The sequence below is a fragment of the Dysidea avara genome, chromosome 2 (assembly GCF_963678975.1).
Source record: "Dysidea avara chromosome 2, odDysAvar1.4, whole genome shotgun sequence".
Lineage (NCBI taxonomy): Eukaryota > Metazoa > Porifera > Demospongiae > Dictyoceratida > Dysideidae > Dysidea > Dysidea avara.
The window spans coordinates 3,755,773-3,768,264 of NC_089273.1; the positions used below are offsets into that span (position 1 = coordinate 3,755,773).

The 12,492-nt window shown below is 40.4% G+C and overlaps 4 protein-coding genes across 4 annotated transcripts in view; 3 read left to right on the forward strand and 1 right to left on the reverse strand.

Annotated features, from left to right (window-relative positions):
- The window catches only part of LOC136246294 (TNF receptor-associated factor 5-like), a 43,506-nt gene extending 41,006 nt beyond the window's left edge, over positions 1-2,500 (forward strand). The window contains exon 5 of the mRNA XM_066037696.1: positions 1,566-2,500. Coding sequence (XP_065893768.1) covers positions 1,566-2,389 — 824 coding nt within the window. The 3' untranslated portion in view covers positions 2,390-2,500. The remainder of the gene's footprint in view (positions 1-1,565) is intronic.
- The window catches only part of LOC136246437 (pleckstrin homology domain-containing family G member 1-like), a 356,327-nt gene that overhangs the window by 251,988 nt on the left and 91,847 nt on the right, over positions 1-12,492 (reverse strand). The window lies entirely within an intron of this gene.
- Positions 5,496-10,241, forward strand: LOC136246357 (uncharacterized). The gene has a single exon (XM_066037749.1). The coding sequence runs from the start codon at positions 5,496-5,498 to the stop codon at positions 10,239-10,241; it is 4,746 nt and encodes a 1,581-aa protein (XP_065893821.1).
- On the forward strand, positions 10,322-11,230 carry LOC136246358 (uncharacterized). The gene has a single exon (XM_066037750.1). It carries the CDS (start codon positions 10,322-10,324, stop codon positions 11,228-11,230), a length of 909 nt encoding a protein of 302 aa, XP_065893822.1.

The following is a 12,492-nucleotide window of genomic DNA, read 5'->3' on the forward strand; positions in this document are numbered from 1 at the left end:
CCATCCTTTTTTAGACATGTTTTTACTTTGTGGCATCTAAAGACCACGTTCACTTAGAAGTGCAGTAATTATGCCGGAATAATTTTCAGCATAATGCCAGAAATCATTATTCTAGCATTACATTAGCATTTTGAAAGAATTTCATGAATGAACAATTGATATACTCTAATAGAACAGTCACCAGATCAAGATACTCTAATAGAACATTCACCAACATGTACTCTATTAAATCAATCAATCCTATTTCTTGCATATCACTCTATTAGAACAATGAAATATCTTGTTTAGGTGCAATAATTAACCATAGAATTTTAAATAAACAGTCAATTCTACATTTCAATTTCAATTTGTTGAAATAATTTTGAGAATAATGCATAAATTTTGGAGCATAATGCAAGCTTTTTCCAGGAAATTCTGAATAGAATAATGCAAAGAATCATGACCATAATTACAGACCTATGCTCATCAGTGTCGCCACAACAGCACAAGCCTATATCAACTAATAAAAACAGCTAATAATCAATTTCCAGGACAGTTTTACCTCAATTGCAGTTTACCACATGTTCAAGAGATGCCATAAATTATTGAAGCAAATACATAATCTTCTGCCGATAATTGAGAATGCTTGTGCCAATAACTGAGTGCTGCCAGTAGTTGGGATATACTCTAATATAGAACAGCCATTTATTCAATAAATTAAGGCTGTCACTTGCAGTATATGTGTCACACTTGAAGTGCATGCATATCAGTACTTCAAAAGTTTTAGATTTCTCAGACAAACTTCCACCATACCGCTCCTCCATTACTTGACTGGTTCATAAATAATACAGAAACACATGTTTTCAAAGTGCTTTTAAACTTATTCTCTTGCCCTCAATACTAATTGTAGCACTGTAGCACTTGGCTTTGCCTTGTGGTATATATATTCATAGTTTGGAATGTAGCTATAGCAACCAGATTTGTTTATTGAAAAGACTCCAAAATCATATAATATATTTGGCTAAATATCTGATAGTTAACTGCCAACCCCAAAAAAGGTAATGTAGTGGCAGTGGTGATTCTAGACCTGACCCACAGGGGGCCAAGTAGGGAATAGCATGACTATTGTTGTATGGCTGTAATGTAAAATAGGGTGGTCTGGTGATTACAGCTGCAGGATTTGTTTCAATTTGAAAGCTTGAAAACAGCTAAAATATTATGCTAAAAATAACAAAGCTAATCTATACTGTAATTTTCCCCCAAGATTTTTCAAAGCTTACTTCATCGGGGGAGGCCTAGAATTGTCTATGTAGTGGTATGCTCATCATTTGCTCAGGCATTAATCAGACTGTTTCATGCTTTTACTTACATGTTATCCAATTTTGGAAGTGGAACAGTAAGGGAAGTGTTGCATAACAAAGATAGTGACATAAATGACTTACAACTTTTAGCATAATAGACATTGTAATTTATGTTCATAAATAAATAAATTGTAATTCTGCACACAACAACCAGCTGTATATTGGTTTTATGTAATTATTTTATATTTTCTACATTTTTGGTACTGTTTGTATCTTCCTTTCTAGCGGATAGAGATGTCACCAACTCTAGTAAATGGCCTGTTGCTGAAAAAGTTGCTAAAGCCTTATTCACATCTCCTCTGCCTAGTTATTTAGAATGTGAAATCTGTCTTGATGTCCTTGATGATCCAGTTATGACCATTTGTTGTGGTCAAAGCTATTGCAAGGAATGTGTTGGGAAAGTACATAACAAAGTTTGCCCTCATTGTCGAGGGAAAATTGAAACTTTCCCAGACAAGAAGAGCGTGAGGCTTATCAATGAGCTTAAAATCTGTTGTCCTTATCACATTGATGATAAGTGTCAATGGAAGGGTGCACCATCAGAGCTACTAAATCACCTCAGAGTTTGCGACATAAAGCCAATAATGTGTCCACACGGATGTGATAAACAGCTTGAGAAGAACAACATGAGGCTTCATGCTGAATTTGATTGCAGTTTGCGTTTGGTCTCCTGTATTCACTGCTGGAAGAAGGTGAAGGACAAAGATATGGCTAAACACACTAGTGGTTGCCCTAAGATGCCCTTACCTTGTCCTAATAAATGCTCAGCCCCTAAAGTGATTACTCGAGAAGAAATGAAACAACATCTTGAAGTTTGTCCTGACCAGGTTGTTGCATGCAAGTATTCAGAGCTTGGATGTCAACAAAAGATGAAACGCAAAGAGCTTGATCAGCACATGTCTACTGCCATGCAACACCATCTTGATTTAGTTGCTAAGAGAGCCATAAGTGAGGAAAATGCAAGGAAGCAGCTGGAATATGCTAATAAGCAGCTTGAGAAAAAGGTGGCATCACTAGAAGCTATGATGACAAAACTAATGAATAAATAAAAACTTTACCAACTGTTGTTGACTTTATTGAGACCTGTGAAAACTTTAGTTTGTTATTTTTATAGGATTTTGTTTGCATTTATCTTTAAACAATCATGTTTCACTTTTCTAATCCTGTTTAAGTGAGAGATGTTGTTTAACATGTATAGCTATGTGCATGTCTCCTGATAAAATATAGAAATTGAGTAGCTATTTAATTGAACTTTAGTGCTAATTAGCTAAGGTTCTGCACTGGAAACAAACAATCCACATACAGCCACACCCATGCAAGTTGGCCACAGCTCCATTAATATAAGGCCCTAGAATGCTTGTATTGCTTAGCTTTGGAAAAGCAGATTTTACGGTGAAATTAATTTTGATAGTGTATATTCATGTAGCTTTGAGTTTATGGTGAAAAAATAAAACCTGCAATCATGGATAATAACTAGGGACCCGCCGATTATGCTAGCATAATTTTGAGCATAATAGGTACCTAAAAGCATTGAGCATAATGCCAGCATAATAGGTCAAATATTTGTACGATAGTGTAAACTCTTGCTGGGAAAATGACAATTGCAAAATAAGATCGATATACTCTAATAGAGCAGTCAGTAACTCTAATAGAACAATCATCAAACTGACTGTGTTCTATTAGAGTATATCGATCTTGTCTCTTACATGCAGGCATGCAGCAAGAATTTATTATTTGTGTTCCAGCCACTCATTTTTTTCTTTCTATATAGTGTTAAACTAGTAGCAAAGCATATGAACTAAGGCATGAACATTGAGCATAATCGAGCATAATAGGTAAATATTGAGCATTAATTTAAGCATAATAGGTGAATTTTTTAGCAGTGCAGCATAGCATAATAGGTAAAATTATGAGCATAATCGGCGGGTCCCTAATAATAACTCAATTTTCTCATAATTAGTCACACATATGCAGTACAGGTACTAATGTATGGTGTTGAATAAAGTCCTGTGATGTAAATTTCTGTTCATTTTACATAACCAGTTATAGCCTAATTTATGCATTTCTCTTTCATTTTGTAAAATCCTCTTTCTCTCTCCTTCATCTGCCTTTAGTCAATTAACCTTGAGTTAAAATCTACCTTAAATAGTGGGAATTTTAGTAGCTGTTCATGTTGCATTGGGTACTTGTATACAGCGTATGTACTGGAAGCCAAAGGTAAAGAATTGGTGTGAATTAATGACTGCATGAACATGTGTACACATACATTATAATTATAGCTTTAACCAAAGGCGAGCTACAACCTAAACAGCAGTTAAAACCAGCTAGCATTTCTCAATTGGCAATTATATAGTTAAGACTGGTTTAAACACAGTCACATATAGTGCATAATAACATACACTGTGCAAAAAGTGGGATATAATATGGTATTTCCAGTGGCTTATTGAATACAATTAAGCCTTAATATAAATCCTGTATTATACTCATTTTATACTTTAGTATAATCCATACTATACTATTGCATATATGGTTTCAGTTTATTAACCACATTACCTTAAATAGCTTATATCTAGTATAATGCCCACACTATACCATCACATATATGGTTTCAGTATATTTAACACATTAACTGAAGTCTTACATGAGATTGTTAGTATAATACAGGTTATACCAAGCTTTTTTGTATTCAATAAGCCACTGGAAATACCATCTTATATCCCTCTTTTTTCACAGTGATACTGACTGTAACCAAGTAACACATGCACACTTAATTATGTGGTCATCACATTGACACATTTCTTCTCATAGTAGAGTGAATGTGTGATTTGTTATATGTAACCATGTTTGTTATATAGCATTTTTGGGTGCAGAAGAGCATAATCAAGATTTGCAACATATTGCCTGTATGGAATGTGTTTAGCTTAGGATAGACACTGGACACTTGATGTGTATGTACAGTATAAGAAATAATATATGTGACTGGATCTACGAAAACCGTTCTTATCGCCCAAGACAGGAAGTTTGATTTTTTCACACAAACACAAAGCTTAATGAATGCACTATCAAGTTTCACTGCCACAGTCGACCAGAGTAAAGTGGTCTGCTTTTGCTGGCTGCTTTTCTAGAGCACAGTGGCGAGCCGTACGAGTGGTCTGGGGTCTTGATGGAGCCCTGGCCGACCAGGAGATGGCTGTGTGTGGCTGTACAGCTCTGTGGTGTTGGACAATGACCTGTGCTGTAAATTTCCTTTCATTTTAGCCAGTTCTGAGCCCTGAATGGCCTATAAATTGGCCTAATTCATCCTAGCACGTCTCTTTTCAATTTTTGAACACCATCTTGCCCGCCTTCCAGGGCCCCCGCCTCCCAACCCCTTCCAGGGCCCCCGCCTTCCAGGGCCCCCGCCTCCCACCCCCTTCCAGGGCCCCCGCCTCCCACCCCCTTCCAGGGCCCCCGCCTCCCACCCCCTTCCAGGGCCCCCGCCTCCCACCCCCTTCCAGGGCCCCCGCCTCCCACCCCCTTCTGGAGCTCGCCTGATACAGACAACCTCGGTTTAAAAACTATCTAAAATGGCGGGAAACTTAGCTGTTGACTACTTCTTCAGTGGATGATCAGGAAGGTAAGAAATTGTTGTGAAACGTGTGAAAATTTGGTATGCGTAGCTACCACCATTGGCCAGCTACAACACACAGAATATTTAAAACCGACGTTTCTCGATACTTTTAAATGGGCGATAAGACCGGTTTTCCCAGAGACAGTTGTAGAGAACAGGTTATATAGCGCTTATTATTTAGAATTAGTGTGTACTATTTAGAATGTATTATGTAATGTTTAATCACGTGAGAATACTGTGGCACATGTTGTGTGTGCTCGAGCTGAGGGGAATCCGTCGACATCACGGCAATCCGGGATAGTTCCAGTTCGTTACGGTCCTGATCGTGAACGTTTTCACATATTGTTTGGTGCTGTGGACCAGTGGGAGTGATTTGCTGACGCAACTGACTCGACCCTCGACCGGGACTCTTACTTCACCGTACACCCCCAGAAGTCGTGGTACCGTGGCAGACTGCCTAGCAGTTAACGGTACCATTTAAGGCAAGCTTCGTTAACTGTCAGTACTGTTTTTTTTTGTTCCTGTCGTTTTAGCGAATCATTCTGATGGAGGATCTAACACGCCTTCAAGCTTCCCGGAAGGCCTACAAGTCACACGTCACGAGGCTCTACAATAAGATTGACGACTTGTTCAACTCTGAGACCGACGATTATACTATCACAACCTTGACTACTGCCGTCGAACAACTGAGCAGCAAACAGACTAAGATCGCTGAGCTAGATGAACGGATCACCACGCTGATTAAGGAACCTGAGGAGCTCACTGAGGCTATGATCGAAGCTGGAGAACTCGAGGACTCAATCATGGATAAGATTGCTAAGGTGAAGAGGTTTATAGAGCTAAATAAGAACAGTGTAAAGCCACATACATTGATAAACCCCACCACTCAACCATCAACTGAGATGGGTCCATTACTATCAAATCCACACATACAACCTATGAGCTCAGCCACTACACTATCACTAGAAGCTAGTCCACTGTTAAACTCTACACACCAGACTGTATCAACCATTGTTAGTAGTGCCCCAATATCGTCCATTGTTAGTCTAGCAACTCAACCAACAGCAAGCAGCAATGCCACAGTCACAACAGTGCCACTCACTACCCCGCTGCTGTTACCTTCTCTAGTGCCTGCTACAAACACCACAGCAAGTCTTAATTCTTTAGCACTTCCAATGTTACCAGAGACCACTATTACAAGTACAACAAGCCTTTCAAGTCATAGCTCTATTACCACCCCAGAACAGAGAAGTCATGTACATGCCTCCTTACAATCAGCTAACAGTCGTCTCCCTAAGCTCACATTGCCTACTTTCTCTGGAGACCCCTTAAGCTGGCAAACTTTCTGGGACTCATTCAATGCAGCAGTGCACACAAATCCTGCCTTAGGTGGTATACAAAAGTTTAACTACTTGAAGGCCCAGTTACAAGGAGACGCTGCAAGAGCCATAGCAGGTCTTCCACTCACAGAGCTGAACTACCAGCATTCAGTTGCACTACTTGAAGAGAGATTTGGACAACCCCACAAACTGATCAATGCACACATGCAAGTCCTGTTAGATATGCCTAATGCTACTGCAAGCCTTACCAGTCTCCGTCTGCTTTATGACACAGTTGCAACACACACAAGGGCACTTGCTTCTTTGGGGAAGTCGAAGGACTCGTATGGTGATATAATGGTGTCAGTTATATTGAAGAAGCTCCCTGCAGAGATTAGAAGAAATCTTGCACGAGAACAGGCAAATACTGAGTGGACGTTTGACGATTTGACAGCAGCTATTTTGAAAGAGATCAGAGTTCTCGAATCTGGTTACCAACCAACAGATTTACATGCTTCCTCCAGAAGCACAGCAACATTTTATGTTGGATCCAAGAGCAATTCCCCAGGTTCTCACTCAGGTACTAAGAAAAGTACAGCTTGTGTCTTTTGTAAGGGCCCACATCCTTCACACTCCTGTGTTACAACAGATCAGCAAGCACGGATTGACATAGTTAAGAAGGAAAACTTGTGTTTTAACTGTTTGGGCCATCATAAGATCTCTCAATGCACATCCAGATTTCGCTGCAAGAAACGACATCACACAAGTCTGTGCAGCAGTGAGACACCTAGACCCAATGACAGCAGAAGCAGTAACCAAGGTGGTGCATCATCTGATGTTCAAGTTGTCCCTGCCACAACAGCTGGTCTACTTACTTCAGCACTTAATAGTCACTCCCACAACTATACTTGTTTATTGAAGACAGCTGTTACCCCTGTTATTGCTGGCTCCATCAAGACACAGGCCAACATCTTATTCGATGAAGGAGCTCAACGCTCATTTATTTCTGCTGAACTTGCCACTGAACTGTGCATTCAGCCGACTTCAACACAAGGAATGGCACTAGCATCCTTTGGCACTACTACAGCTTCATACCAAGAGCTTGGTGTGGCAACTGTAGAGATTGAGACGATATCCGGTGAAGTTATTCCAATATCAGTTCTGGTTATACCATCAATAGCAGCTCCTATTCAAAGCTCAATCAACTCTTCGGTCAGAAACATGTCGTATTTACAAGGTCTCAAGTTGGCACACCCAGTAACCTCCAACCATCAATTCAAGATTTCCATCCTCATTGGGACCTACTATTATTGGACATTTATCCAAGATCACATAGTCAGAGGAGATGGTCCCACAGCTCAACAATCCAAGCTGGGCTATTTGCTTTCAGGACCAGTACCTTCTCCACTTCTAGAATCATCATCGTCAGTTCTTTTACAACTCACTTCAGCAGTACCTACTCCAGAAGCACCAGATCTAGAACAATTCTGGTCAGTAGAAGCAATTGGCACTACCAGTGACAAATCATCTGACTCATCATTCCTACAGACATACCAAGATACTTGTGTTTATCAGTCACCCACAGGAATGTATGTAGCAAGATTCCCATGGAAGGAAGACAGACCATTCTTACCATCAAATTTTGCCATTTGTCAGAAGAGAACAACTCACCTGCTCAACAAGTTAAGGGGTACTCCACAACTCTTGAAGATCTATGATGAGATAATACTGGAACAAGAGAGACGTGGATTTATTGAGAGGATTAATGATCACAGTACCAACAATACACACTATTTACCACATCGCCCTGTGAAGAAGGATTCCACCACAACACCTATTCGTATCATATACAACTGTAGCTGTAGAGAACATTCAAATTCTCCTAGTCTCAATGACTGTTTGATGGTGGGGCCTCCATTCCTTAATAACCTTTGTGCCATCTTACTCAGATTCCGTAATCATAATTATGCGCTTTCTACAGACATCGAGAAGGCCTTCTTACATGTTCAGTTGCATAATGATGATCGGAACTTTACTCGCTTCCTATGGCCAAAGCTACCAGATATACCAGACAGCAAGTTTCAGGCATACCGCTTTGCAGTTGTACCATTTGGCTCCTGTAGTTCCCCCTTCATGCTTGCTGCTGTTCTTAATCTACATCTAAACAATACGCCTTCACCCATAGCTGATGATATGAAAGAGAATCTATACGTAGATAATATTTTGTCAGGCTGTGATACAGAGGAGGAAGTAGTACAGTACTACACTCAAGCTAGAACAATCATGGGTAATGCAAAGTTTAATCTGCGGTCGTGGTCCTCTAACAGTCAACAGCTCCAAGAACTTGTAGCCAAAGAGAAGACAGGAGACCCTAGCACAACAGTTGGAATTTTGGGGTTACAGTGGAACATAGCAACTGATACTTTGTCACTCTCCCCAAAGAAGTTGTCCACTAACACAAGTCTACTTACCAAGAGAGACGTGTTGCAAACATCCTCACAAATCTATGATCCTCTAGGATGGGCTACACCCATTACAATTAAGGCCAAGATACTACTTCAAGATATTTGGCAAAGCAAGCTCTCTTGGGATGAGCCTCTACCAACTGATATCAGAGACAGATGGATCGGTATTCTTGCTGACTTGTTTGAGTTACCCAAGCTAACAATACCAAGACCCTACTTCACACCATCTAATCGGAGGTACAATACTTGTAACATGTATGTGTTTTCAGATGCCAGCACCAAAGCTTATGGCACAGTAGTGTACTTATGTCAGCAGGGCGAGGTCTGTTTAGTGATGTCCAAGAGCCGAGTTGCTCCTACCAGGACTGTTACACTACCCAAACTAGAGTTAATGGCTGCAGTAATGGCTTCTCGACTAGCTAACTTTGTCAAGTCTTCACTACATAGTTACAATCTGTCTACCAATACTCACTTATGGACTGATAGCCAAATTGTGCTGTATTGGATTTACAAACAGACCAGTTCAAAGCCATTTATCAATCACCGTGTCACTGAAATTGTCAACTCCTTCCCACCTAAGATGTGGTCATTTACTCCAACATCAGACAACCCAGCTGACCTACTTACAAGGGGCATATCAGCCCAGCAGTTATTTTCTTCACAGTTGTGGCTTCAAGGTCCCTGCTGGTTACCATCAGAATCTGAATGGCCCAAGTGGTTGCCAACAGGTATTCTACACATCAACATAGCAGAAGCTGAGGAGGAGGTAGAAGTGACTACACCAGAAGGTGACGCCAGCATTACTACAGGTATTTCAAATGTTGTCACCATCACACGCCATAGTAACATCTACAAGTTGTTAGCTGTAACTGCATATGTTTTGAGGTTTACTCACAATTTGTTTCGACAACACACTAGACTAAGTGGACCCTTGAGTGCTTCTGAATTGCAGGCAGCTAAGAAGCTCTGGATCTCAAGTAGCCAGCACTCATGTTTCAAGGAGGAACTCTCCTATTTGATGAAGAGGAGCAAGCACCATTGCCCTACACTGGTTAAGCAGCTGAGATTGTTCCTTGACAAGAGTAACCTCATACGATGTGGTGGCAGAATGCACAATGCCCCTGTAGCAGATGCTGCCAAATTTCCAATTCTACTACCCCCCAAACACTTACTGACTGACATGTTTATACAACAAACACACAAGAAGCTTCACCATGCTGGAGTCAGTACCACTGTAACCGCGTTGAGACAAGTCTTCTGGATTCCGACTATTCGACAACGTGTCAAGAAGCAGCTACGCCAGTGTGTGACATGCAATAGACTCATGGGTAAACCTTACCAAGCTCCAGATCCTCCACCGTTACCAAGAATGCGTGTAGAAGCATCTCAGCCATTTAAAGTCACAGGAGTTGACTTCACTGGGGCACTGTATGTAAGAGACACAACAGGAGAGAGGAAGATTACATATGCTTGTTTACCTGCGCCTGTACTAGGGCAGTTCATTTAGAAATTGTACATGACTTAACTGTGGATAGTTTTTTACTTGCTTTTCGTAGATTCTCGAGCCGAAAGTCACTCCCAACACAGATGCTATCTGACAATGCCTCTACTTATCTTGCTGCTGCGGAGGAAATTAAGCAACTGTTTGAATCTGATGATCTGAAGGAAGCTTTGGGGCATCAACATGTCACATGGAGTTTTATACCTAAACGGGCCCCATGGTATGGGGGGTTTTGGGAGTGCCTTATAGGCCTCACAAAGCAGGCAGTAAAGAAATCCCTAGGAAGAACGTTTGTATCACTGCAAGTTTTAGAGACAGTTGTTGTCGAGATTGAGAGCATGCTTAACGATCGACCACTTACTTATGTGTCTACCGATATTTCCGACCCTGAACCTCTTACCCCGGCTCACCTCATGTACGGCAGAAGAATAGTGTCTGCTCCACACCCTATTAATGACCAGGAGGAGATCACTGATCCATCCTACTTGACTGACAAAGACATGAGAAAGGCTGTAAACAAGCACTCAAGACTTATTCAACAGTTCTGGCTTCGTTGGAAAAGGGAATATTTAACTGCCCTTAGAGAATTTCACAAAGCTTCAGGAAATAACAAACAGTGCATCAAGAAGGGTGATGTTGTGTTGGTCCATGATGACACCCCAAGACTCCACTGGAAGTTGGCTATAGTGGATGATCTAGTCGAGGGAAATGATGGATTAGTTCGCTCAGCCCACATTTCAACTGCTAACTACAAGACTAATAGACCCATCACCAGACTATATCCGTTGGAAGTTGTCAGCAATCCAAATAACAATTTGACTGGAGAGAGTACAGAGGATAGTTCAACCCCAGTAAGTATGCAACAACAATCTAATACTGATGTTCAAAGTGATGGTCCAGTACTACCAAGACCTAAGAGAGCAGCTGCTACTAGAGCTATGAAGACAATTTCAGAGTGGACTAATACACTACGCCGCCCCCCGGAGAAAATGTAGAGAACAGGTTATATAGCGCTTATTGTTTAGAATTAGTGTGTACTATTTAGAATGTATTATGTAATGTTTAATCACGTGAGAATACTGTGGCACATGTTGTGTGTGCTTGAGCTGAGGGGAATCCGTCGACATCACGGCAATCCGGGATAGTTCCAGTTCGTTACGGTCCTGATCGCGAACGTTTTCACATAACAGTCACATATTATATTATAGCATGTATGATAGGCCAGCATCAAAATAGAAACATAATACGCTGTAGTGCTATGCTAGTATAATGCTAGCATAATAATTATTAAGTGAAAATGTGGAGCAAGATAGATTAATATTCCATAATAGAGCAGTCAGCGGAATAAGTAATGATTGCAATAGAGCACTCAAGTGCATTGTACATAGCTCCTTAGATTGATACACTTTGATAGAACATTTGACTTGAAATTTGGTCAGAGGTGACCACCAACATATATAGGTAAATGGATAAAGAAAATTTGTATAGTTGTATCTTTCTTGAATGCTAAGTCACGACCTTTCAAGTTCATAGAATTGGATGCGTGTGGAGACCCTTTTCGCAATTGCGGTCACATATTATTACTTTGTGTCCACAGCCTTAAGCTGTCACGTGTGAAACTACTACCTTATCACGTGACATGATTGCGTTGTTGGACAATGTGTAAATCTTGGTTATAAGTAAGAAGCTGGCGAATAGGCTTAATTCAGTAGGCTTTGTTACTTCATTGTGGAAAGGCATTGATATCAAATGACCTCCTGGTGTCCAACTCAACTGTCTTTATCTGTCATTGGGTGCACTTACTTCTTAGAATTGTGGTATGAGCTAGTTGAGGTGTATCATAGTGTATAGCACATAATGCAATGTACATCACACTGGTTTATTTACTTCAGAGTTAGGCTTGCGCCAATTATGCCAGCATAATTTTGAGCGTAATAGGCTAGCAAAAGCATCAAGCATTGTGCCAGCATAATAAGATGATTTTCAAGAATAACTGTAATTAAAATGTGCAACGTACATGCCACAAATACTGCACATTACTACTACTTTTCATATCAAAACCTTGCAGTGTTATTGTTTTTACTAATTTCTTGACTGATTATTCACACTTTATGGAAATAAGATCGAGATACTTTAATAGAGCAGTCACTTACTCTAATACAGCAGTCAGGAATGCTGATATACTCTAATAAAACAGTCAGCTCTCAAGCATAATCTTGATTTTGAGAGCATTTTTGAGCATAATAGGCTGGATTTT